The sequence below is a fragment of the Equus caballus genome, chromosome 1 (genome assembly GCF_041296265.1).
Source record: "Equus caballus isolate H_3958 breed thoroughbred chromosome 1, TB-T2T, whole genome shotgun sequence".
Taxonomy (NCBI): domain Eukaryota; kingdom Metazoa; phylum Chordata; class Mammalia; order Perissodactyla; family Equidae; genus Equus; species Equus caballus.
The window spans coordinates 51,112,224-51,136,121 of NC_091684.1; the positions used below are offsets into that span (position 1 = coordinate 51,112,224).

General features: G+C 38.3%; 1 protein-coding gene across 4 annotated transcripts in view; it reads left to right on the forward strand.

Annotated features, from left to right (window-relative positions):
* The window catches only part of CDK1 (cyclin dependent kinase 1), a 62,704-nt gene that overhangs the window by 25,341 nt on the left and 13,465 nt on the right, over positions 1-23,898 (forward strand). For 2 of the 4 annotated variants that reach the window (XM_070225632.1, XM_014733412.3), the window contains 3 exons: positions 10,536-10,639; positions 16,339-16,415; positions 23,225-23,290. In XM_070225632.1, the coding sequence (XP_070081733.1) occupies positions 23,254-23,290 (37 nt within the window). In that variant the 5' untranslated portion in view covers positions 10,536-10,639; positions 16,339-16,415; positions 23,225-23,253. Of the gene's footprint in view, positions 1-10,535; positions 10,640-16,338; positions 16,416-20,986; positions 21,145-23,224; positions 23,291-23,898 lie in introns of those variants that run through there. The other 2 variants (XM_001502198.7, XM_005602394.4) reach the window with 2 other exon arrangements.

The following is a 23,898-nucleotide window of genomic DNA, read 5'->3' on the forward strand; positions in this document are numbered from 1 at the left end:
TTTCAGGACATTTTTTTCCCGGGTCTCCACCTGGTAAACTCCTGGAGCACTTGGAGAAATTTTGCTTTGGCCTGTGGACCTCTGGAGACCATGAAGGATGAGCCCACCTACTTCCCTTGTTTTTATTTTTATTTTTATTTATTTTTATTGAGTTCATAATAGTTTACATTGATGTGAGATTTCAGTTGTACATTATTTCTTGTCTGTCACCACATAAGCGCTCCCCTTCTCCCCCTATGCCCATCTCCCACCCCCCTTCCCCTGTTAACCACTGAACTGTTTTCTTTGTCCATGTGGTTGTTTATATTCCACGTATGAGTGAAATCATCTGGTGTTTGTCTTTCTCAGACTGCCTTATTTCACTTAGCATAATTCCCTCCAGGTCCTTCCATGTTATTGTAAATGGGATGAATTTGTCTTTTTTGTGGCTGAGTAGTCTTCCATTGTATATATATACACCACATCTTCTTTATCCAATCATTGGTGGATGGGCACTTGGATTGTTTCCATGTCTTGGCTATTGTGAATAGTGCTGCAATGAACATAGGGGTGCATATATTTCTTTAGATTGTTGATTTCATGTTGTTTGGGTAGATACCCAGTGGTGGGATAATTGGGTCGTATGGTAGTTCTATCTTTAGTTTTTTGAGGAATCTCCATGCTGTTTTTCATAGTGGCTGCACCAGTTTGCATTCCCACCAGCAATGTATGAGGGTTCCCTTCTCTCCACACCCCCTCCAACATTTTTTTTAGTCTTAGTGATTATAGCTGTTTTAACAGGCGTAAGGTGGTATCTTAGTGTAGTTTTGATTTGCGTTTCCCTGATAATTAGTGATGTTGAACATCTTTTCATGTGTTTATTGGCCATTTCCCTTGTTTTTGAAGAAGTTTTTAGAATTAGAAAGATGAAATGCCACCAATATACTTGGTCATATATTTATTTGGTCTGATAAAATCACAAGGGCTAAAATTCTCTCCAGGTAAAAAATGGACATATTTTGAAGCTTGTTAATTTTTTCCTGGTCACTGAGTAATGAGTGATAATGAGGAAATTAGTCTGACTCTGCTCAAGGCTACGGGAGTCAGTGAAAGAAATTCATGTGCCTAAGTCGACGCAGAGGAGACTGGCCTAGCCACAATTACTGCAATTATGGTTAGGAATGTCAGAAAACAAAGATGTGATCTGAAAAAGGTTTAGTTTTCCAGTAAATGTAACTGTTCCTTTTTTTTCCCTGATCTTCTGATCTTGCAGAGACACAGGCTTACCGATGTGTGTGTGTGCATGTGCATCCCTTTGCACACAATTTCTAAATCTTCATTCTCCTGGCTACTTTAATTGACCCAGCCACATATAAATTATTAGGCTTCTTATCAAAGCAGTCTTTTGTCAAAACTGTAAAAGAGCTTGCCTTGACATCAAACCCCTGTTTGTAAAAGTATTGCCTCTTTACCCTTCTTCTGTCCACCCCTTACTGTCAACCTCATTTTCACTCATCCTTTAAAACTCAACTCAGTCACTGTAACCTCCTCTAAAAAGTCTTCCAGGATGCTCACTCCCAGTTAGAGGGAGCTGTTCTTCCCCTGGGTTCTCTAGTGACTTGTGTATTACTCCATCTCTATAGTAAAGGTGTGGTGATTGGGGAAACCCCCTCCCCTGCCTTCTGCCCTGCCTATGAGTTCCTTACAACTGAGTTTTTATTATCCTTGTATAGCTGGTGTCCCAGACAGAGCCTGCTACATGCCAGGTACCCAATACATGTTTTATAAATTTTCCTTGACAGGCTTACTATATAGAATGAAAAATTATTCCTCAACTACACAGTACAGGAAAGCAGGACTATCAAAAACATGAAATTCACAGTGATGTGTCTGGATAGATAGATATTTCTGATAGGCTACATTGAAGGGAACCAACCAGTATGATTAGGAACTGCCACACTAGATAATATCCAGAGAGCTGCTTCTCCAGCTTAAAACAAATTCATTCATTCATCCAACACACATCTAGTTGTGTGTGAAAAGCCAGGAGCTGCGTTAGTTTGCAGGGACCCAGAGACTAAAGAGAGCATCATGGGTGCCAAGATTGTACAGTTATAACAAAGTGAGATAAGAGCCCAATAAAGGTGCATATGAAATGTGCTAGCACAGTGATGAGGTCAAAGCTCTAGAGTCCTACTGTCTAGGTTTATGACCCTCACCAATGATTATTATCAATGTGACCCACACTAGGTACCTACCCTCACTAAGCTTCAGGATCCTTGCTTGAGGAATAGAAATATAACAACTCCCACCTCATACTGTTGTTCTGATTATTAACTTATATAATCCCTTTAAAGTACTTTCAATATTGCCTGGGACATGGTAAACACTCAATAAATTTCAGTGCTTCTACCACCTCTACTACATAGTACAAGATATGGAAGGACCTCCTACTTAATGAATAGAGAGAGGGACAGTGAGAGGTGATTTTTTTTAACTTTTGTTTATTTAATGCATGACAAATTAACTGATTACTTAACCACATTAGAAAACAAAGGTTAAACAAAAATCACCTGTATTCTCATTAAACATTTTGATGGATATTATTCCACAATTTTTTATTTGCCTACATAGAGATCATACTATGCATTCTATTTTGTATCATATTTCCCACTATTACTGTCAATAAATACGTGTTTATATCACAACTCTTAACAGTTCCATGTATTCATTGTATAGTTGCATACTGTTGTTTAGTTAATTGCCTATCAGAGTTATTTTTCTTTGTTCTATTAGAAACAACACTGTAATGAACATTTCTCTCTCTCTGCCAATTGTCTGATAATCAGTCATCTGATAATTTCTTTCTAATTTATTTCTAGAAGGTAGCAAATACACAGCAACATTTAAATTTAGTTTTATTTTATTTTTTCAGTCGATAAAACATTTGCGTATTTCAAATATCAAAACACTAAAAAAAATCATAATCAAGATATCTGGCTAACAACCTGTCTCCATTTATCTTGTCTCCCATTTTCTCCCATCATAGGAAACCATTTTAGTTAGGTTATTATGTAACTTTTTAGTGTTGTGCAAATATTAGCAAATATTCCATATATATTCCTATTTCTTACACAAAAGCTAACATACCATACTCATGTTTTGCATCTTACTTTTTTCCCACTTAGCAATATATTGGAGATGATACCATTTTGATACATGGAAAACTCTTTCTCTTTTCCCCTCACCTCCCACCCTTCTTTTTTTTGAAAGATTGGCATCTGAGCTAACAACTGTTGCCAATCTTTTTTTTTTGCTTTTGCTTTTTCTCCCCAAGTCCCCCCAGTACATAGTTGTATATTTTAGTTGTGGGTCCTTCTAGTTGTGGCACATGGGACGCCATCTCAGCGTGGCCTGACGAGTGGTGCCATGTCAGCGCCCAGGCTCCGAACCAGCAAAACCCTGGGCCACCGAAGCAGAGCATGTGAACTTAAGCACTCGGCCACAGGGCTGGCCCCGACCCTTCTTTTTTTAATAGTAGCATAGCATTACATTTTGGGAAGATATTGTTTATTTAACAAGTTCCTTATAGTTTTGTCCCCTGCTCTAATCCCCAAGATAGGTTTGGATAAATTTGACCCTGCCCTTTCCCTCTTCATCCCTCCATCCCCTGATCACCTGGTAATGTCAGAAAGAGCAAGTCAATGAGCAAACTGCCTAGATTGCTCCAAACCCATGGTAGATAGTGGGTGTCTACCATTTCTCATGTCTAGGGTCTTGATTTCTGGGCTTTCCTTCCAACCAGAAATATGCGAATAGAGAGAGATTTATAACCACATACTTTATTAGTTTACGCTGACTCTAACCAAAAACACTGGGGAAAACACAGGTGTATAATTCTAGAAAGCTCTCCAAGCACAGGATCAAGTTAATCCTGTGTATACATAAACAATTTTATTTCCCTCTATGACTTCATTCTTTGTTTACAGCACAGACCACTCCTCAAATCCCCTGACTTTCTTCCAAGGAGGTGCTAACTAGTCTAAGATCTCTAATTACTGTTTATTTCATTTGCATGTAGGTTTTCTCATTACAGTATAAGGACTATAAAATGATAACCGATTGCCAGGTCAACAGGAACTGGATGATGGACAATGAAATTTTAACTAATAGTTCTATTGCCTCTCCTTGTTTTGCCTCCCCCTCAGTAAGGCTGCTCCCTCTTGTGTTCTGGCTGACTTTCAGTTTCTCTTGAAATTACTGGATTTTTTGCTTCCATTTCCGCCAGGTAAACTTGAGGCCTTTCTCCTCCTCTTAGCCAGAACATTGGTGACCCTTTTCACTCAATAAAGTGTAAATAAAGCAGGTAGATATTCCAGAGACAGAGAATACACTATGCTGTGTTTGAAGAATGACAGATGTTTGAGCCTACTGGAACAAAGCGTGGAGCGCTGGGGATATCAAGAGGTGTGGTAGATCAGATGGACGAGGACTGTATTATGAAGAAAGAGGAATAACATGCTGATAGGTTTAGACTTTATTATCTCTGCGATGGAGAGCTACTGAATAATTTCAAAGAAAATAATAACATGGAGGAGAGACGGCGGGGAAGACAACCAGTTAGGAAGTTATTCAAAGACTTAAAATTGATGAGAGGCTAAATTAAGAGCGTAGTAGTGAGAATGGAAATAAAGGAAAGGTCAGAATGGACATGTTGAACTAGGTGTGGCTGGGGAGGAAATGGTCAGTCCAGATCAACATTGAACCTTCTGGAGTAGGTAAAATGGAAAGACTATACATGATTGGGGAAGATATTTGAGGTTGAGATAGCAGTGGGAACTCCGGGTGGAGATGTCTAGGAGGTAGTAAGCCTGGAGCTCATAAGAGAGGTGAGGATTGGAATTATGAATTTAGTCATCACCATTATATAGGCGGCAGCTGTAACCTTGAGGTTCAATGAGACCATGCAAGGAAAGAAAATAGAGTGAGATGAGAGTGCCCAGGATTAAGCCCTGGGAGCCATGATGGCGAGAAGAGAAATCTGCTAGTGAAGGAGACTGGGAAGCAAAAACCAATGGTAAGAAGAAAACCACAAGAGAGGCTGGTGTGGGGAAGAATGCATCTTTTAACACAGTGTCAAAAGAAAAAGTTTTGCCAACAGTATCAATGCCTCATAGAGGCCATATAAGATTATGTATATGTATAGCAAATGAATACTTCTTGTCTGACGTTTCTGTGTATATGAATAACAAACCGAATAATTTTTATTTCCATAAAATAACCTAATGAACTTGAATTTTTTCCAAATCTCCTGTATAGCCTTACCTTCTATGTTTAATCTTTGTTAAATAGCCAAATGTGTTTGTAATTGGTATGTATTAGGTCCACATAGTTTGCATTCTTGTCACCTTAAACTAAACAACTAGAAATCATGAAGAGGCTGGGGGAAAATGCTGGACCAGAGGGCAGCACAGGAGAGTTGTGTAGGTGAAGAGCAGAGAAAACAAGTGGGGACCCCACATGTCCTAAGCAGTTGTTTCCCAAACCCTCCCCCTTGACACTCCGTGGGCTCAATTACACGGTATCAGGACTACTTCCCTCGAAAGCAGCTTCATCCTGCCATTAATGGAGGGAAGAATAATTCATTTTGATTTTCTGGTGCTTGGGGCTGTCTACCCTAGGGGAAGTTGTCACTTCCCCAACACCCAGTCAGGATGGACTTGGGCTTTTCCCAGCCTGTGAAGCAGGCAGTACTTTCAGGAGAATAGGAGCTCACAGGCTAAAATAACAAGATACCTATTTAGAAAGGAAAATAGCAAGTGATTACAGATTTCCTCAGAAAAAGCAGTGTTAGAACAACAAAAAATTTACAATAAGCCTAAAACATCTACTAAAAGAGAAAAAGAAAAAATATTAACCTTATAAAAAATCTATTTTAAAGAGAAAAGTGGAAAATTTGTTAAGGAAAATACAATAGATGGGATAAATAACATACAATAGATGGGATAAATATTAAAAGGATCCACCTGAGGCATTTAGCATATTGGAAGATCAGATTGAGGTGTTCTCAACAAAGGAAGAAGGAGAGAAAAAAAGCAAAAGAAAATATAGAAACAAAGTTAGGTGATATAAACAAGTATAATTTTACATCTGGGTAAAAAGAGTCATCAAAATAGAAAAAAAATAGAAATAGGGAGGAATAAACATTTGAAGAAACAATAGAGACAAACTCCTCAAATTAAAGAAAGATGAAAGACCTAGGATCAAAAAACACATAAAGTGGGGCTGGCCTGGTGGTGAAATGGTTAAGTTCCCGTGCTCTGCTTTGGTGGCCTAGGGTTCAGAGGTTTGAATCCTGGGTGTGGACCTACCACCACTTGTCAAGCTAGGCTGTGGCAGCATCTCACCTAAAACAGAGGAAGACTGGCAACATATGTTAGCTCAGGGCCAATCTTCCTCTCTCTCTCTCATACACACAGACACAAACACACCCACACACACACACAAAACCACCACCATAAAGCCCCAAAAATAGAAAATAAGAAAAAAAAATACTTCCTCTAAACCTATTACATGATATTTAAATATATCAATTCAAAAGGAAATTCTAAAATTTTGGCAGAAAGAATAGATATTGACTTTTTTAGAACAAGAGAAAGATTCAAGGTCTAGAACTTTTATACAGCTGAAATGTAAGGGCATGGTAACAATATTCTCAAGTATATAAGGCCTCAGAAAATTTACCACACAACTGTTTCCTGAGAACAATTTTAGATAAATTACAAATAAAAGGAAACAAGTCTAAAAAGTACACAGGATATATAAAGATCTTCAAACACTTGGTAAAGTTTGTGTTTACTTTAAATGATCTGTATTGGTTTTCTATTGCTGCTGTAACAAATTAGCACAAGTGTAGTGGCTTAAAAGAGCACAAATATTATCTTACAGTTCTTCAGGTTAAAGGTCCCGCACAAGTCTCACAGGGATGAAGTCAAGGTGTCTGCAGGGCTGCATCCCGTTCTGGAGGCTCCAGGAGAGAATCCATTCCCTTGCCTTTTGCAGCCTCTAGAAGCTGCTGTTGGATTTCTTGGCCCTCTTCTTCCATCTTCAAGGCCAGCAACCCTGCATCTCTCTAACTATTCTTCCAGATAGTCATACTATCCTCAGATTCTGACTTTCTGACTCCTTCTTCTGCTCTTAAGGATACTTAATAAGAACAGTTGATTAGATTGAACCCACTTGATAATCTGAGATAATCTCCCAATTTCAACATTCTTAACTTTAATCGTATTTGCAAAGTCCCTTTTGCCATGTAAGGTAACATATTCATGGGTTACATGGATTAGGATGTGGATATCTTTGGGAAGCCATTATTCTGCCCACCATAATATCTGTACAGGAGAGAGAGAGAGAGAGAGAACATCCATAAATACCCCAAATTTAATATTCTACATATTAAGGGTATGAGAACATGCCAAAATGTCAGGATATATATGAGAGGATTAGAAGAAGCACTGAAAAAGTGGTACATATTGAAATAATAAACTATGATTATAGAAACAGATCCATATACTAATAATTACAATAAATGTAAATGGACAAAACTTACCAGTTAAAAGAGATTAATATTGTATAAAAACAAAACAGAAATCTAGGAACGTTACTTAGTCAAATCTAACATGCTATCAAATTTAAGATATATATTATGTAAATTTAAGGAGAAAAGAAGAAATGCCATCAATTGACTTATGATAAAAGCTTTCGGATCATTTAGATTTTATTTTATGCTAGTTTAAAGGACACTTTTAGATTTATCTAGACATATATTTTATCATATATAACAAATGCACACATATAAAAAGTAAAATAGAAGCAAAATAAATTGAGTAAAGTGTTTCTAAAATTTCATCATATCCACCCACCTCTTATGAGTCACTCTTTCATTTGTCAACAGGCATACAACATTATTATTTGTGACATCAAGAGCATTGGTAATTTAGTACTTCCTAAAATAATCCATAAAAGAACTAAAAGCCACTTGTTCTGACCTTAAGACAGCTTTGCAATGACGTAGAACTAGTCTATTTTGTTTACTCTTGTTTTGTGAATATTGCCAAAAATGTTTAATTCACACTTTCCCCACTTCTTTCCCACAACCCTTTGGTTCTTAGGGGCTAAAAAGAGAGCCTTACTGTGCTCTCTTGGGATTTAATTCCAAGCCATTGAAATCCATTTTCTGAGTTTTGATACTGGTGCTTTTGATGTTAGTGCATGTGCAGGTAATGTCAACTATGGTGCAAATACCACCTGGATGACAGAGACTGTTACACTTCATCGATTGTAAGGTGAGTCCTGATTTCAAAGTTGTCCAAATGCCAAACTTTATGTATATCTTAGTCTCCATAAAATAATGCATATGCCTTTTACAAGGACACAGGGCTCAAGAATACAGAAAGTTTCCAAGTAAAAGAATGAAAAAAGAAGTTACAGACAAATTCTAACCAAATGCAAGCGGGAACAGCTGTATAGACCTGCGTTGTCCAATGTGGCAGGCACTAGCCACATATGGCTACTGAGCACTTGGTGGCTAGTCTGAATTGAGATTTTCGTTAAGCGTACAATAATACATACCAGATTTCAAAGAATTAGCACAAAAAATAAAGAACATACAATATCTCAATGAGAATTATTATATTATTACATGTTCAATTGATATTTTAATATATTTGGTTTTAAATAAATGCATTATTAAAATTGATTTCACCTGTTTCTTTTTACTTTTTTAACGTTCCTACTAGAAAATTTGAAAGTACATATGTGTCTCACATAATATTTCCATCAGACAGTTCTGATATAGACTTTAAGAGCAAAAGCATTCTGAGGAAAAAGGTATTGTTACTATACAATGATTGAAGGTGCAATTCACCAAGAAGATATCGTATAATAAATATGTAAGTACATAGTAAAATATTCTCAAAAAAAGATGAAGAAACACTTGATAGAATTACAGGTAGAAATTGATAAATCTAACTATTGTAGTGAAAGACTTCAACACAGTTGTCTTAACTATTGATTGATGAGGCTGTCAAAATTCAACATTAATAAAAAGATCTGAACAACACAATTAATGGGCCTGAATTTAAGGAATGTATATATAATTTTACATCTAAGATTAGCGAATACCCAGTTTCCTCTAACTCAGATGGAACGTTTACAAAAATTGATCATGTACCAGGCCCTTAAGCAAACATCAACAAATTTCAAAGATTAAGTATCATAAAAAATAGGTTTTCTCTTTTAAGTTAAAAAGATTACTTTAGGGACTGGTTCAGTGGCATAATAGTTAAGTTCATGTACTCCGCTTCAGCAGCCTGGGGTTCCCTGGTTCAGATCCTGGGTGAGGACCTATGCACTACTCATCAAGCCATGCTGTGGCAGCATCCCATATACAAGCTCTAGAAGGACTTACATCTAGGATATACAACTATGTACTGGGGCTTTGGGGAGGAAAAAAATAAAAGAGGAAGATTGGCAATGGACGTTAGTTCAGAGCCAAACTTCCTCACCAAAAAGAAAAAAAATCACTTAAAAAAATGATAAATGTGGGGCCTGCCCAGTGCTCCAGTGGTTAAGTTCAGGCACTCCACTTCAGCAGCCCTGGGTTAGCAGGTTTGGATCCTGGGTGCAAATCTATGCACCGCTCATCAAACCATGCTGTGCAGGCATCCCACATACAAAAGAGAGGAAGATTGGCAACAGATGTTAGCTCAGGGACAATCTTCCTCAGCAATAAAGAAAGAAATAAATAAAATCTAGAATACTGCAGGGGCTTCTGCTTGGAAGCTTGGAGTAACAGATACTAAACTTATTCTCCCACCTGAAACAACATAAAAAATAATAAAACAGATAAACTATATGAAAGAACAGTTTTCAAAACACTGGACATCAGGTATTTGTGACAGTGATCCATGAGAGATGGGAATCAGATGGGACAAGCCAGTGATTGTCCCAGGTGGCTGCCTTGAGAGAGCTTCTAGTCTGTGGTGCAGGGAGGGGAGATCCAAGCGGAGCCTGGACTCTCTGAGTCGAAGGGGCAAAGCTGAGACTCCAGGGGACAGACCAACGTGGCTAGCATTCACAGGACCAAGTCCTGGGGAGGAGAGGGATGTACAGAGAACTCTGAAATCTACAGAGGGTCTCCCTCAAGGGTGCGTGTGGGGAAACTATAGGAGGGCAGGAAAAGAACCACTGTGATGGTAATTTTATGTCAACTTGACTGGGCCACAGGGTGCACAGATTTTTGCCAAACATTATTCTGGGTGTGTCTGTGGGGGTGTTTTTAGGTGAAATTAACATTTGAATTGGTAGACTGACTAAAGCAGATTGTCCTCCCTCATGTGGGTGGGCAACACACAATCAGTTGAAGGTCTGAATGGCACAAAAAAGACTGACCTTCCCCTGAACAAGGGGGAATTCCTCTTGTCTGACTGCCTTTGAGCTGGGACATTGGTCTTCTCCTGCCTTTGGACTTGAACTGAAACACCTGCTCTTCTTAGGTCTTGAGGCTGCTGGCTTTCAGACTGGAACTTACACCATCAGATCTCCTGGGTCTCCAGCTTCCCAACTGCAGATCTTGAGACTTCTCAGCCTCCATCATCATGTGAGCCAATTCCTTATAATAATAATATAATAAGATGATTAAATATTATAATTATACAATAATAATTCCTTATAATATATATAATATTACATACATACATCCAATGGGTTCTATTATTATTAGATTATTTTTCTTATATTATTGTATTTTATTATTATTATGTATAATAATGTGTATGTACATCCTATTGGTTCTGTCTGTGTGGAGAACCCTGACTAACACAGCCACCTAGAAAAATTAAAGGGCATAGTACCTGGTGCTCACCCAGGGCCAGGAATAGTGTCTGCATCCACCTGCCAGATTAGAAAGTCTCCTAATGTCTGGGGCAACAGGAAGAGTGCTCAGAAGAGTCTTGCCTCAGTAGTGGGAATAATTAGTACCCGACTAAGCACAGCTCTGGTCCTGCCTAGCAAATCATAAAAGCAGGACTGGAGAGGATCAAACTTTTTCCATGAAACTTATCTGCATCTCAGAACAAAGCTCAGAAAGATTTATAGGAACACAAAAGCATCCAGCCCCCAACAAGGTAAAATTCACAATGTCTGACACAGAAAAAGATTACCAGGCATGCAAAGAAACAGGAAAATACAACCAACATTGAAGAAAAAAATCAACTGAAAATAAAGTAGAACTGACGCAGATGTTAGAATTAGCAGTGACATTTAAATAGTTATTTTTACTGTATTCCATATGTTCAAAAAGTTAAAATACCATATATCAAAGCTTATAGGACACAGCAACAGTGATATTGAGGGGCATTTTAGATACTAGTACTTATATTAGGAAAGACCAGATGCTAAAAGTTAATGAGTAGTAAGAAAGAGAGAATACAAATAAGAAGAGAAATCAATGAAATATGAAACAAAGATATAATAGAGAATATTAACAAGGCCAAACTTCAGGTCTTCAAAAACCAACAAATAAAATAGATAAACCTCTGACAAGATCGTATCAGAAAAAAGAGAAAAATAACAAATAAATAGTATTATGAATTAAAACAATCTATAGAAATACTGGAAATGTAAAATATCATAAGGTAACACTATCATCACCTAATAATTGGAAAATTGGACCCAATGGACAAATTCCTTGAAAAATATAACATAATAGCCAAATCCTGGCAGAGGATCCACTTCCAAGCTCACTCACTAGCAGAACTCGTTCATTGCTGGCTCTTGGCAGAAGACTTCATTCCTCACCCAATGAGCCCTTCTATCCATGGCCTGAGTGTCCTCATAGCGTGGGAGCGGGGAGAGAAGAATTAAGGTCCACCTTATGAGTAGAAGAGTGTCAAAGAATATGAGGACATAGCTTTAAAATGGAAAGAGCTGGGGCTGGCCCCATGGCCGAGTGGTTAAGTTCGCACGCTCCGCTGCAGGCGGCCCAGTGTTTCGTTGGTTCGAATCCTGGGTGCGGACATGGCAGTGCTCATCGGACCACGCTGAGGCGGCGTCCCACATGCCACAGCTAGAAGAACCCACAACGAAGAATACACAACTATGTACCGGGGGGGCTTTGGGGAGAAAAAGGAAAAAATAAAATCTTTAAAAAAAAAAATGGAAAGAGCTGAAAGTTATCAACTAAATGAAGTGGGCACCCTGCATGATGTCCCCCTTGACAGAATGCAATGTGAAATGCACAAACTCTCTATGCAGTATCCTTGCCAAAAATATTTAACCTGAATTTAGTCATTTCTAGACCTAACTTTCAGTTACAGAAGATAGTGTATACAATGCAGATGATATTGGAATAAGGTAAATCACACCATGAAGAAACAATCAGATGTATCATGTGGGAAGTATCTTAGGAAAACTGGCTTAAAAATATTATCATGAGGGGCCGGCCTGGTGGTGTAGTGGTTAAGTTCGTGCTGCACTTTCGTGGTGGCTGGGTTTGCAGGCTTGGATCCCAGGCATGGACCTAGCACTGCTTGTCAAGCCATGCTGTGGTGGCATCCCACATAAAATAGAGGAAGACTGGCACAGATGTTAGCTCAGGGCCAATCTCCCTCATACACACACACACACACAAAATATCATGGAAAACAAAATAAGATAAAAGTCAGAGGACTGTTAGACTAAAGAGACATAACAAATACAATTCATATATCTTGATTGTATCTCAGATTTTATTTTTTTAAACATCTGGAAAAGACATGTTTGGGGAGATGGTGGATGTCTGAATGTGAATAGGATGTCAGAGAGTGTTACGGAATTAGTTTTACTTTCCTTAGATGTCATAGTGGTGTTTTGGTTATGTAGGAAAATGTCATTCTTAAGAAATGTATGGTGAAGCATTTGAGGTAGAGATATGATGTCTGGGAAGGTACTTAAGAGTGGTTCAAGGGGAGAAGAGAGAGACATGAGGAGGAAGGGAGGGAGGGATGATGGGAAGGAGAAGATAAGATAAAGCAAATTTGGCATAATAATAATTGGTGAATCTAGGTGAAGTGTATATGGGTTTTACTGTTACTACTCTCAACATTTTTGTAGGTTTAAAATTTTCAAATAAAAAGTTGAGGAAACATACTCACACACACACTCTTTAAGACTGTACAGATAAGATGAAACTGAATAAAAATGTAGGCTGCCAGTTACCTGGGATTGTGGGGGTGGTGGAACGGGATGGTGCAAAGAAGATCACACACATGTAAGCTATTGTTAAGGTACTAGTTTTAATGTTGGGTTATGGTTTCATGGGTGCTTATTACATTTTACTATAAATTAATAATTATATGAATAAAGATGGCCATAAATGCACCAATGATGAGAGTGTGTCATGAACCAAGGATTACTTTAATCCACTTCTATGTTCTTAAGTACCACAAAACTGCTGAAAATAACCATATATCTGGAGTGGAAAATTCCAGTGATGGGAGAAAAGCTGGACCTACAGCTATTTGAGAATGAGCTCTGAATTTTTTCATCCCTTTCATCCAAAGCTAATAATTGTGGTGTTCCAAGAATAATGAACAACTATTTTAGATACTCTACTATTAACCAATGATTCAACCTTGTTTAATCACATTCTTATTTAAAGAAAATGATACACTTCTACTCTTCCTTAAGGAGACACTAGTGAGAGTGAAATTATCATTAAGATACACAGTATAAGGGGACTAAATATATAATTCCTATTTACCAAAATTACTGTTAATAATATTTCCAATAATTTATCATCTTAGAGTGTCATATTTATTTTATCACACATAAGTGGCAAATTGCATGGTGGTAGAGAAGCTGGGCTTTGGAGTCAGAAAACTCTAGATTCAAGTCTCCATTCTGCCTAAGAGCTATCTGATACTGGGCAAATTGTTTAATCTCTTTAGATCTCAGTTTCCTTATCTGAAGCTGGATCTCTACCAATAGGATTTTTCCCTTTTCAAAGATAGTTCATTTACAGTGCTTAACACAGGGGCTGGCCCCGTGGCCCAATGGTTAAGTTCTCGTGCTCTGCTTCGGTGGCCCAGGGTTTCGCTGGTTTGGATCCTGGGCACGGATATGGCACCACTCGTTAGGTCATGCTGAGTTGTCCCACATAGCACAACTAGAAGGATCCACAACTAAAATATACAACCATGTACTGGGGAGATTTGGGAAGAAAAAGCAGAAAAGAAAAAATAAATAAAGTCCTTAGCACAGTTAATGGTACAAGTCTGAATATTATAAAATGTAGCTATTATTACGACAGTGAAACATTTAAACTGATTTAATTGATCTATCTATATCTACCTATAATTTCCTACATACTTACAAAGTTACACTGTTTATTATCAGGAGCTTAAATGACAAAACAAATAAGTACACAAAGTTCTGAAAATGAGGGAATGTAAACACAATCTCCTTAACATTCCCTTCATTTCTCATTAAGTGATCTCTAAGGTTCTATTGGCTCTAACATTTTATTATACCGTGATTCTATGATTATTGTCTTTGCAAGTGTTTAGAAGCCATTAAAATGAAGATGAGTTTATTTTTACTTTTGGAGTTTTGTTATGTTTTTAAAGATGGAAGAGGATGTTTAACTTAGACATTTTCATGACGGAACAAGGAGGACCTGCCTATTGGATATTTAGTAACACACAGTACTGCTGGAATATGGACAAATTCCATTTTAGATTTCTTTTTTTTTTTTTTTTTTAAGGATTGGCACCTGGGCTAGCAACTGTTGTCTTTTTTTTTTCCTGCTTTATCTCCCCAAACCCCCCCGTACGCAGTTGCATATCTGCATATCTTAGTTGCATGTCTTTCTAGTTGTGGGATGTGGGACGCCGCCTCAACATGGGCTGATGAGCAGTGCCATGTCCGCGCCCAGGATCCGAACCCTGGGCCGCCGCAGCGGAGCATGCGAACTTAACTACTGGGCCACGGAGCCGGCCGCCATTTTAGATTTCTGTTTGCTCTGCTGGCCTCTTTCAAACCTTTTCCTAAGCTATTGAGGAAGATATTTATACATCTTTAAAAATACTATATTTTACTCCAGAGATATTTTGCTTGTAGATACAATCGCAGATGCATTCTAGGAGTCTCAATTTAGTCCCTTCCTTCCTTCCTTGTTTCTTTCTTTCTTTTTTAACAAGATAAGGTAATTGAAGAGTTACTCTGATTAAAGTTTTAATATATAGTGATCTTTGCACCGTGAAGCTTTAATAGTGTTAGTTAAATGGCGGTATCTTGAAATTGTAAGTAAAACGTTAGCGGCAGTATATCCCCTTTCCACGTGTAGTCATCGTAAAAGCAACATAAAACTAGTTGGATGAGATGTTTTTAAATAACCACACATCCCATCACACTAAGAGAACAATTCTGTGTCTATTTATTTCTAGTATAATTTCATGCTTTTATAAACTTGCAATCACTGTGTGTGTGTCTGGACATGTGGTATTTAATTAAGGGAAGTAGCATAATTTACCTATTTAACCATTTCTCTATGAGACTTATAGGTTGGCTCTAAGCTTTTTTTTATTATAGAAAGTGTTATAATCTTTTTCAAGTATATGACTTTTATTCATATAGAATTATTTCCTTATGATAAAATAATGCTAAAAAAAACCCAACATGGGCATTATAGCTTTTTATTGCTATATTACTTTCCAAAAGGTGTGCATGTATGTGTGTAAAATATAGTTATATATAACATAGCAATCTATATTTTAGGGCATTATCTGTAAATGAGTAAAGATATGCTTTTTTAAAACTTATGTAACCAACAGTATACATCAAAATTAACTTTTACTAATTTTTGTTTTTTTTTTTTTTTACTATAATCAGCAAAAGACTTGGATGTAATGTTCAGGGTTCAATTTAAAAGGAGAGTTTTTTTTTTTTCTTTTTTCTCCCCAAAGCCCCCTGGTACATAGTTGTATATTCTTCGTTGTGGGTCCTTCCAGTTGTGGCATGTGGGACACCACGTGGTTTGAGGAGCAGTGCCATGTCCGCGCCCAGGATTAGGAACCAACGAAACACTGGGCCGCCTGCAGCAGAACGCGAACTTGACCACTCAGCCACGGGGCCAGCCTCAAAAGAAGGATTTCTATTGAAGGCCATAATGAGATACTGGTTATTGTGAAAAGGCTAAATACCAACTACTTTTCTGCTTTTACCAATCCAGCTTTATCACATTCTAAAAATGGGTACCCTGAATTTACTAACTTGTCTAGAGCTACAACCCACTAAATGTACTTGTCATATTTTTCTTAGCTGTGGACTAACTGAATTAAGCTTGCAACTATTACACAATATAGAGAAGAAGAAGAAAAACGCTTGGCTTGTAGCAGGTAAGGATGAGAGCAGCTTCATCTGTTTTACCAATTTGTCTCTACTACCCTCTAGTGGAATCATCATCACATTATCCTTACAGCGTTTCCTCCAGATTAAAAATATACACACACGCGCGCATATAGAGATTTCTAAATTTCAGCTGTATAGAGTTAGTCCCAGTCTTAGATATTATGAACTCCTGGAGGGGATTACCTTTTAACTGGCATTCTGGCTTCTCTCTCTTCCCACACTAATCGTTTCTGTAAAGTACTGCCAGATTAATCTGTTTAAAAGGACAATGAGATCCCATCACATTTGAGCACTCCCCTGCTCAATCAGAGGAAAAAACCTTCAGTTGTTGCCATTGGGCTATTTGAAGTGCTGCTGGTACACTTCCCATAGTGACTTCCAAAACTCTTCACCATCTGAATCCAACTCCCCTTTCCACTTTCCTCTCCCTTTACTGCCTACACGCACTCTCCCCTGCAGCCGAATCTCACTTGGATGTTCTCCAAACCTATACCATGTTTTTCCTTTTTCTGCCTAGAATGCCACCGCCCTAGTCATCTCCACCCCACCACCTTCCTTCTTCCATTTCTATTTACCAAAGTTGTGCTTGTATTTCAAGAATTATTTCAAATGCACCCTATGTTCAGCTTTTGAAGCTCCCTTGGTCAATCCCTCACAAGGCAGGGACCTCTCTGACACCGTGCTGTCTGTCCCATATGTTTGTTCCCTTTGCCTGGATGTTCTACCCTGCTCCTCTCCTTCAATTCCTTTTTAAACTGACAACATCAGCTTTCTTTCCCAGCCCAAGGATCACATCATTAATGAAGCCTTATCGGCCTCCTCCAGAGTTTTTCCCCTCTCTTTTGTGACGCCATAGCAATTCATTTAAGTCTCTGTTGCAGTACTCACCATCAGAGGTATTTTTGTGAGAGAGAGATAGTGATCAATATGATTAGGAAAAAGAAATCATATGTGTGAAGTGCTTCCAGCGGGCTAGGAATTGATCTAAGTAAATGTTACATGGATTACCTCATTTTATGCTCAAAATGACACAACTGGGTACTATCATCATTGTCATTTGAGTAAACGAAGCACAGAGAAATGAGGTGACTTGCCCAAAGCCACAGATAATTTAAGGGCAGGAGCCAGGATTTAAAAGGATTTGAGGCCAGGCGATCTTTGGACCCGACCTTTTTATCTACCCTGATGCACATTCCTTCCAGAAGGGCTCTTGGTCAGGACAGCACCACTTGATGTCTTTCCTCCTCCTTTCATTTTGAGTCTGTGGTTTGGGATTTCATATTTGGAAAGAATCAAACATGATTCCTGGAGTAGGAAGAAGGTTTTGTTTTGTCTTGTTGAATGAAAAGGTCTACTTTCCTCTTTGAAATTTTTTTCTTGTTATATGTTTCCCCACCTGGACTCTGAAGTTTTGGAGGACAGGCTTGCATTCAGATTCTTGTTTGTATGCCCATTATTTAAGCTAGTGCTTGGGACATAATAAGAGCTTCATAAAGTTATCAAATATTGTTGAAATAGCAGCTATCTTTCCCTTTTTGTCTTATCTGGATGTGACATCACTTTACTTTGTATTCCCATAGTTCTTGATTCAAAACACCAGCTGATGGAAGGTATTTAATTAATTAGCATAAAAGACGTATAATCATTTGTTGTATTTTTCTTATCTCTGCCCCGCCCCCGACTCCTAAGCTTAAAGAGGACAGATAGTCTAATTCATCTTTGAATCTTTAGTAGCCCCCAAATAATGCCAGGCAAATAGAAGATGCTCAAATATTTGGTGAGTGGAACCGACAGAGTGTAATTTTCTGTGGTACTTCAGTTTCATATCACTGGTATAAAATGATGCACAGCCAAGGGCCAGATAACTGATGTTCACAAGGAGGCCCTCAGGCGGTACAAGACTCCGAAGTGCCTGTCTCATTTTTGAGGAAACAGTAAATAATGTTCTGTATCATTTTAGCCGTAAGAAGATGTTATTGTAGCTTAGCTCTCTGAAATTTGTCAATTACAGTAAACACTTAAAATAAAGCAGAATATTTCATAACATGAAACCCCAGGCCTGTATCATTCCAGAGAACAGTTTATTGAGTTAAATTAGAACTTTATCTGTTTAACACCATTAGAAAATGAACTTTTATGCTAATTCCTTAACTTACTGATTAGAGATCTGTTCATAATTCATTGCTCTCCTTCACTGGGCTGACTTTACAAAGATAAAGGTTTGAGGAATTACTTCTCAATATATATTTTGAGTTCTGGCAGAATAGCCTAACTTAGGCATATGCAGTATTGTGATAAAATTTAAGAGGCAACAGGAATCCATAAAAAATATCTCAGAGATGCAACTAAAACAACAGCCTTGATCATTTCTCCCGGCTCCAAATATGTATAAAATTGCCTGCAATTTCAGAGTTAGATTCACCATGAATCTAATGAAGCTTAAGTGTCTGAGTTCTGCCTTTGCACAGGACCCTTCCAGGGCTCTGAGAGGGGAGTTCACAGGGTCATGTTTTCGTAAAATAGATAAAGTAAGATATTTTAACCCCAGTTTGTTAAGGCTGCTGTTTCTTTCGACTTCAGCTCCCCATCTGCCACACTTCCCCGCCTGTCCAGTGGCATTGGCAGGACCATAACCATTGTTGGGATTCAGCTCAGGAGAAGTTAAGGTGAGGGTACATTTAGTTCAGGATTAGTGGTATCTAGTTATTTATCCACAGCATTTCCAAGTTATTGCGAGCTGTCCTAATATAGGAATAGCTTTTGAGAATACTCCCTCTACACATTCTGCCGACTCTCCTGCTTCTGGAAATAAACGGGTTAGAGATCTTATCTGAAATGGAAATAAGTGGGTAGCGGGTAATAGAGGAGAGGCTAATCTCTGGAAAATTCTTTCAATTATCAGATGCACAAAATTATGTCATTACCTCATCTAAACTGAACTTCTGTTGTGTCAGGAATACACTTGTTACACCATGAACAACTATAAATTCATCAGACAATTTTTGGAATGTGGAATATCTAGAATCATGTAAATTAAAATTTTCCATAATTCCTGTGTTCGTAGGGCATAAATTTAGAACACTAGTATAAACAGCTCAGATGTGAAAGAAACTTGATAAATCTTTTCTCAAATGTGACAGAAATCCTGTTATATATGACATAATAAAAAGTGCGGTAAGAAGTCACAAAAACTTTTCTGAAATGATCCATCATAAAAAGCCAATTTGGATCAAATTAAAAGAAGTTAAAGGAAAGACAATTATCTTTTTTCTCTTGATAGAAAATATTACAAAATTATGTCATATTAAGAGATAAAGAGCTCATCAGCTGGGTGGACAAATATAGATTCCAAAAATTGTAGCCCCCAACAAATTTAGGACAAAAGACATTATAAAGATGTGTCAGGCAATTAATAAAAGTATAATTTTTTAAGGATTTTGTGATTTTTATGGTATTTTTAAATCGAAAAATCTAGCATCACAGCTGTGGAAGCTTGTGGTCTTCTTTATGTTGAATGTAAAGTGGATATAATGAATATGAGCTGTTTTTAGATGATATAAATTGAATTCCTTGCTTAGGTCTCCAAGATATATGTATATACATATAACCCTTCATTAAAATCAGTACCGTGAATTAGCACAGAATAGTCTTCTCTTGAGCACTTCTCTGGGGTAGTCCGTTTTCATTTAAAATGTGAATTTGACATTTTAAAAGAAAGTTCTAAAAGTTATTAGATTTAGTGGGAGATTTTGCAACCTCCTATCTCCACTACCAATCCCAAATGCTCTGCTTCTATTCCCTAGGAACAGAAAATTGTCAAGGCTGAATGTTTGTGCCACATATAGGGCCAGATGACAGATGCTGCTTACTGTGTAAAAAGGTATTAAATACTTAAATGCTTGTCATATACCAGTTCCATTCCTTATCCTAGTCTGAGTCTTCTGATACATACTTGTAGAGGTCATGGCAATCAATCTTTGTTCTACGTCCCATTAAGGACCAGTGCAAAGAGAAATCCTTCCTAGGGGACTCTTGTTATCCCCAGCTCTATTTTACTCTATTATTTTCTTAAAGGATTAAAATGACGTTCAAGTGCAGGAACGTGTTTTAAAATTTAAAATTTTGTTTTTAATTTTTAAATAAATAAAATTTTAAATAAAAAATTTAAAAGGTGAGGCAAAAATAAAGCATGGAGATATATATATCTATATATATATATAGATATATATAGCTTTAAGTATTAAAAGTGAAAGTAATGGAATATGGTTGTAAGTGTAGTATCACTTTGTGATGAACTATTTAAGCACAAGAAATTTCAATTGCGCCCGTAATAGGAAGGAAAAAAAACCAACCTAGAGCGGACAGTAGATTCCTGATGACTAGAAACAGTAGGACGACACTCTCCTAGAATCAAAAGACTGCGCTTGCGCTCAGACTCAGTGGGCGCCCGCCCTCCTGCTTTTTCTGCAGCCGCCGTTTCCCCGTTCTTTCGCGCTCCAGCCAGCCGGGAAGCCCCGCCCAAGCGGGGCTGGGCTCTCATTGGCTCCTTTGAAAGTCCACGGGCTGCCTGACTGGTGGATTCGGGCCCCTTTAGCGCGCTGAGTTTGAAACTGCTCGTCCTTCGCTTGAAAGCTGGCTCTGGGAAGCTCCGGCTGGAGCGACGCTGCCGTGGTAGCCGCCGCGGGATAATAAGCCGGTAGAGTTGCTGGTGTCGAGGTCATGACTAAGGAGCGTCCACTCGGCAGGGGCTGGCTCGGAGGGGGGGTCTTGAGGAAGCCGGGGATATTTAGGAGGCGGCAGGGGTCTGCGTGGGGCCAGGCCGGGCCGGGCCTGCACCCGGGGCCCAGGGAGGGTCTGGGCGGATGAGCGACGCCAGGGCCTGGCTCTAGAAGGAGGCATGGGAGCCAGACCTGCCGGCTTACTCCGGGGAGGGCTGGGGCTGCCCTGGTCTCGGAGCTGCAGTCTGGGGTCGCGGTGGGTGTTCTCAGGAAGAGGCTGCCGTCCTGGCCGAGGAGGCGTTCGGGTCATGCGTGAAGCGGAGTCCGACCTTTGGTTCTAGGACGCTGAGCGCCTGCGCGGTGCCACGCTCTGTCCTGGGCTCTGCGGCTCCCGCCCGCCCAGTGTGCGCTCTGCCCTCGCCCCCGGGGGTGGGAAGCAAGGGCGCACCGGGGCCAGGCACCTACGCCTGTCCCGAACCCGGCCCGTCCCGGAAAACCGATCCCAAGAACTAAGTCGTGGACCTCTGCGGGCTTGCCTCTGCGCCCACGGCCCTCGCCCGCTCAGAGCCTTTAAGAACGCTTAGCCAAGGCTAGAGCCAGGGGGAACTTAGGAGTTTTTCCTTTTTAGTTTATGCTTGGTGGTTTGGCAAACGGTGGAAAGCTAAGAGACACCGAGTGATAGATGCATATGTATGTGTTAATATCCTTTAATCAATTGTTATTTAATACTAAAGTTACTAACGTGCACGTTTTGCTTCCTCTCAAGACCTGGAGGTCTCTGGGGGCAGGAGATTAAGCCGTTGGTATTTTATATCCTGAAGCTAGTAGTACAGAACCCTAGGAGGCATTCCAAAGGCATTCTGCAGCTGCATCCTTTATTTAAAATTGTTACGACAGAAAAATGGAGGGAGGGTAATTGAACTCCTCTTTGAAATTGACTAAGCTTTTAGCTCTTTGTTCAAAATGAGGTCAACATTTTATTGTGCTTTAGGCGTATTAAATCTGGATATTGAAGTAGAGATAATTATCCCAATCGTCACTGCCATTTTGTAAAATTTAAAAATTTTAAGATTGGCACTTATGGCCAATGTAGTGCAATTTTGTTCATTTAAGAAGATTTATCTACTTATTTCTGGAATGATTTTGAAGATGAATGTGAGAGATAGAACTTAAGGGTTCATTACTCAGAGTGACCTTTATATATGATCTTACCAGTGACGGGTGAGTTACGAAATCAAGGTAATTATGCTCTGGGCTTCTGAAGTTAATGTTTCAGTGGCAAACATCCGGCTGAGGAAGTCTTGAGTGTCTGGTCAGCATTTCAGCTCTTTTTTCCATTCTTTTTGATTCAAGTATATGGCTTTTTACCTTATTCTTGACATTGTGTAGGGTATAATTGGAATTTTATCTGTAGAATTGCACCTTTTCTTTTAGGGTGCTTAGTGATATATCCTGCTTTTGCAAAAAGTACCTTGATAATCTTGATCATGTTAGTGTATGCGACTGCTAAAAACAGGAGAAAGATTAAAACTGTCACTTGAGCAGGTTTAAACACAGGCTTGCTGCTTTAAACAATCTTTCTAATGGATGTGTTATGTGACCACATTTTAGCTCATGTCTCAAAAAATTTTCTTTGAATTATCTTCATAAACATATCATAAAGCATTACAAATTCAGTCAAATAACATGTTTGTTGAAATAGTTGGGTATAACTCTGGCACACACTGGTGCTCCTTAGAAGTGTTACATAAAGAGAACATACTTCTGGGTTTTGTTCGGAAGAGTAGATAAGTTGACCTCTGAATCTGAGGATTAATTTGATTGGAAGAAGCTAAATATTTACATTGGTGAATATACAGATATTTCCAATGTTTTAAGAGCTAAGAAAGCTGAGAAAGTCTTACTGCAGGAGTCCTTTCCCTTGTAAATAATGTTTTAATATAGTAACTAATATTTAGGGAAATTAATACTGCCCTCGGTACTGTGGAAATGCTTTCCATATAGTATCTCATTAATAACTTATACCTACCCTTTGAGTTAGTGACATGTGGTCAAATCAGTTTTTCCTCTCATTTTAGGATCTGTCATACCTATTGATCGAATTACTATGGAAGATTATATCAAAATAGAGAAAATTGGAGAAGGTGAGTGATTGTAGTAATATAAAAGTTTTAAAGAATGACTTGATGCTATAATGTCTGTGACATGAAAACATGTATTTATTAAAATCCAACCTTTAAGTTATCTTACAGTACTAATGTGCATTTGTATATATGTTCTTACATAATAAACACAAAAATGTTCACATTTCAAGAGAGTTGAAATTGTTCTGATATGACTCCCTGACAACTTCCCCCCCAATAATCTTACATTCTTCTAATACTAAATACTCAAAACATTGTTTGTACTTTGAAAACGCTATTGATCTCTTGTGTATGTGCTGTCGGGGAGAGGTTGGGTGGTAGAATTATGTTAAGTTTCATAATATACTTTTAGTCGCCTACAATTATTTTAAAATGATAAATACTTTTACCTAAACTTTCTAAATTGGTTACAATGACTATTAAACTAATTTAAATAAATTTTTTATTTAGTTACCAGCGTTTAAATGACCTGTCTTGTGTACAAGTTTAAGCTATTCTAAAACCAATAACTCTTGTATATAATCATTCATTCCCTTTCTGTAGTACTTTAAGTTTTTAAAGAATGTTTATATGGCATAAATGAAGGGTAAAAATATCCCTTTGCCTGT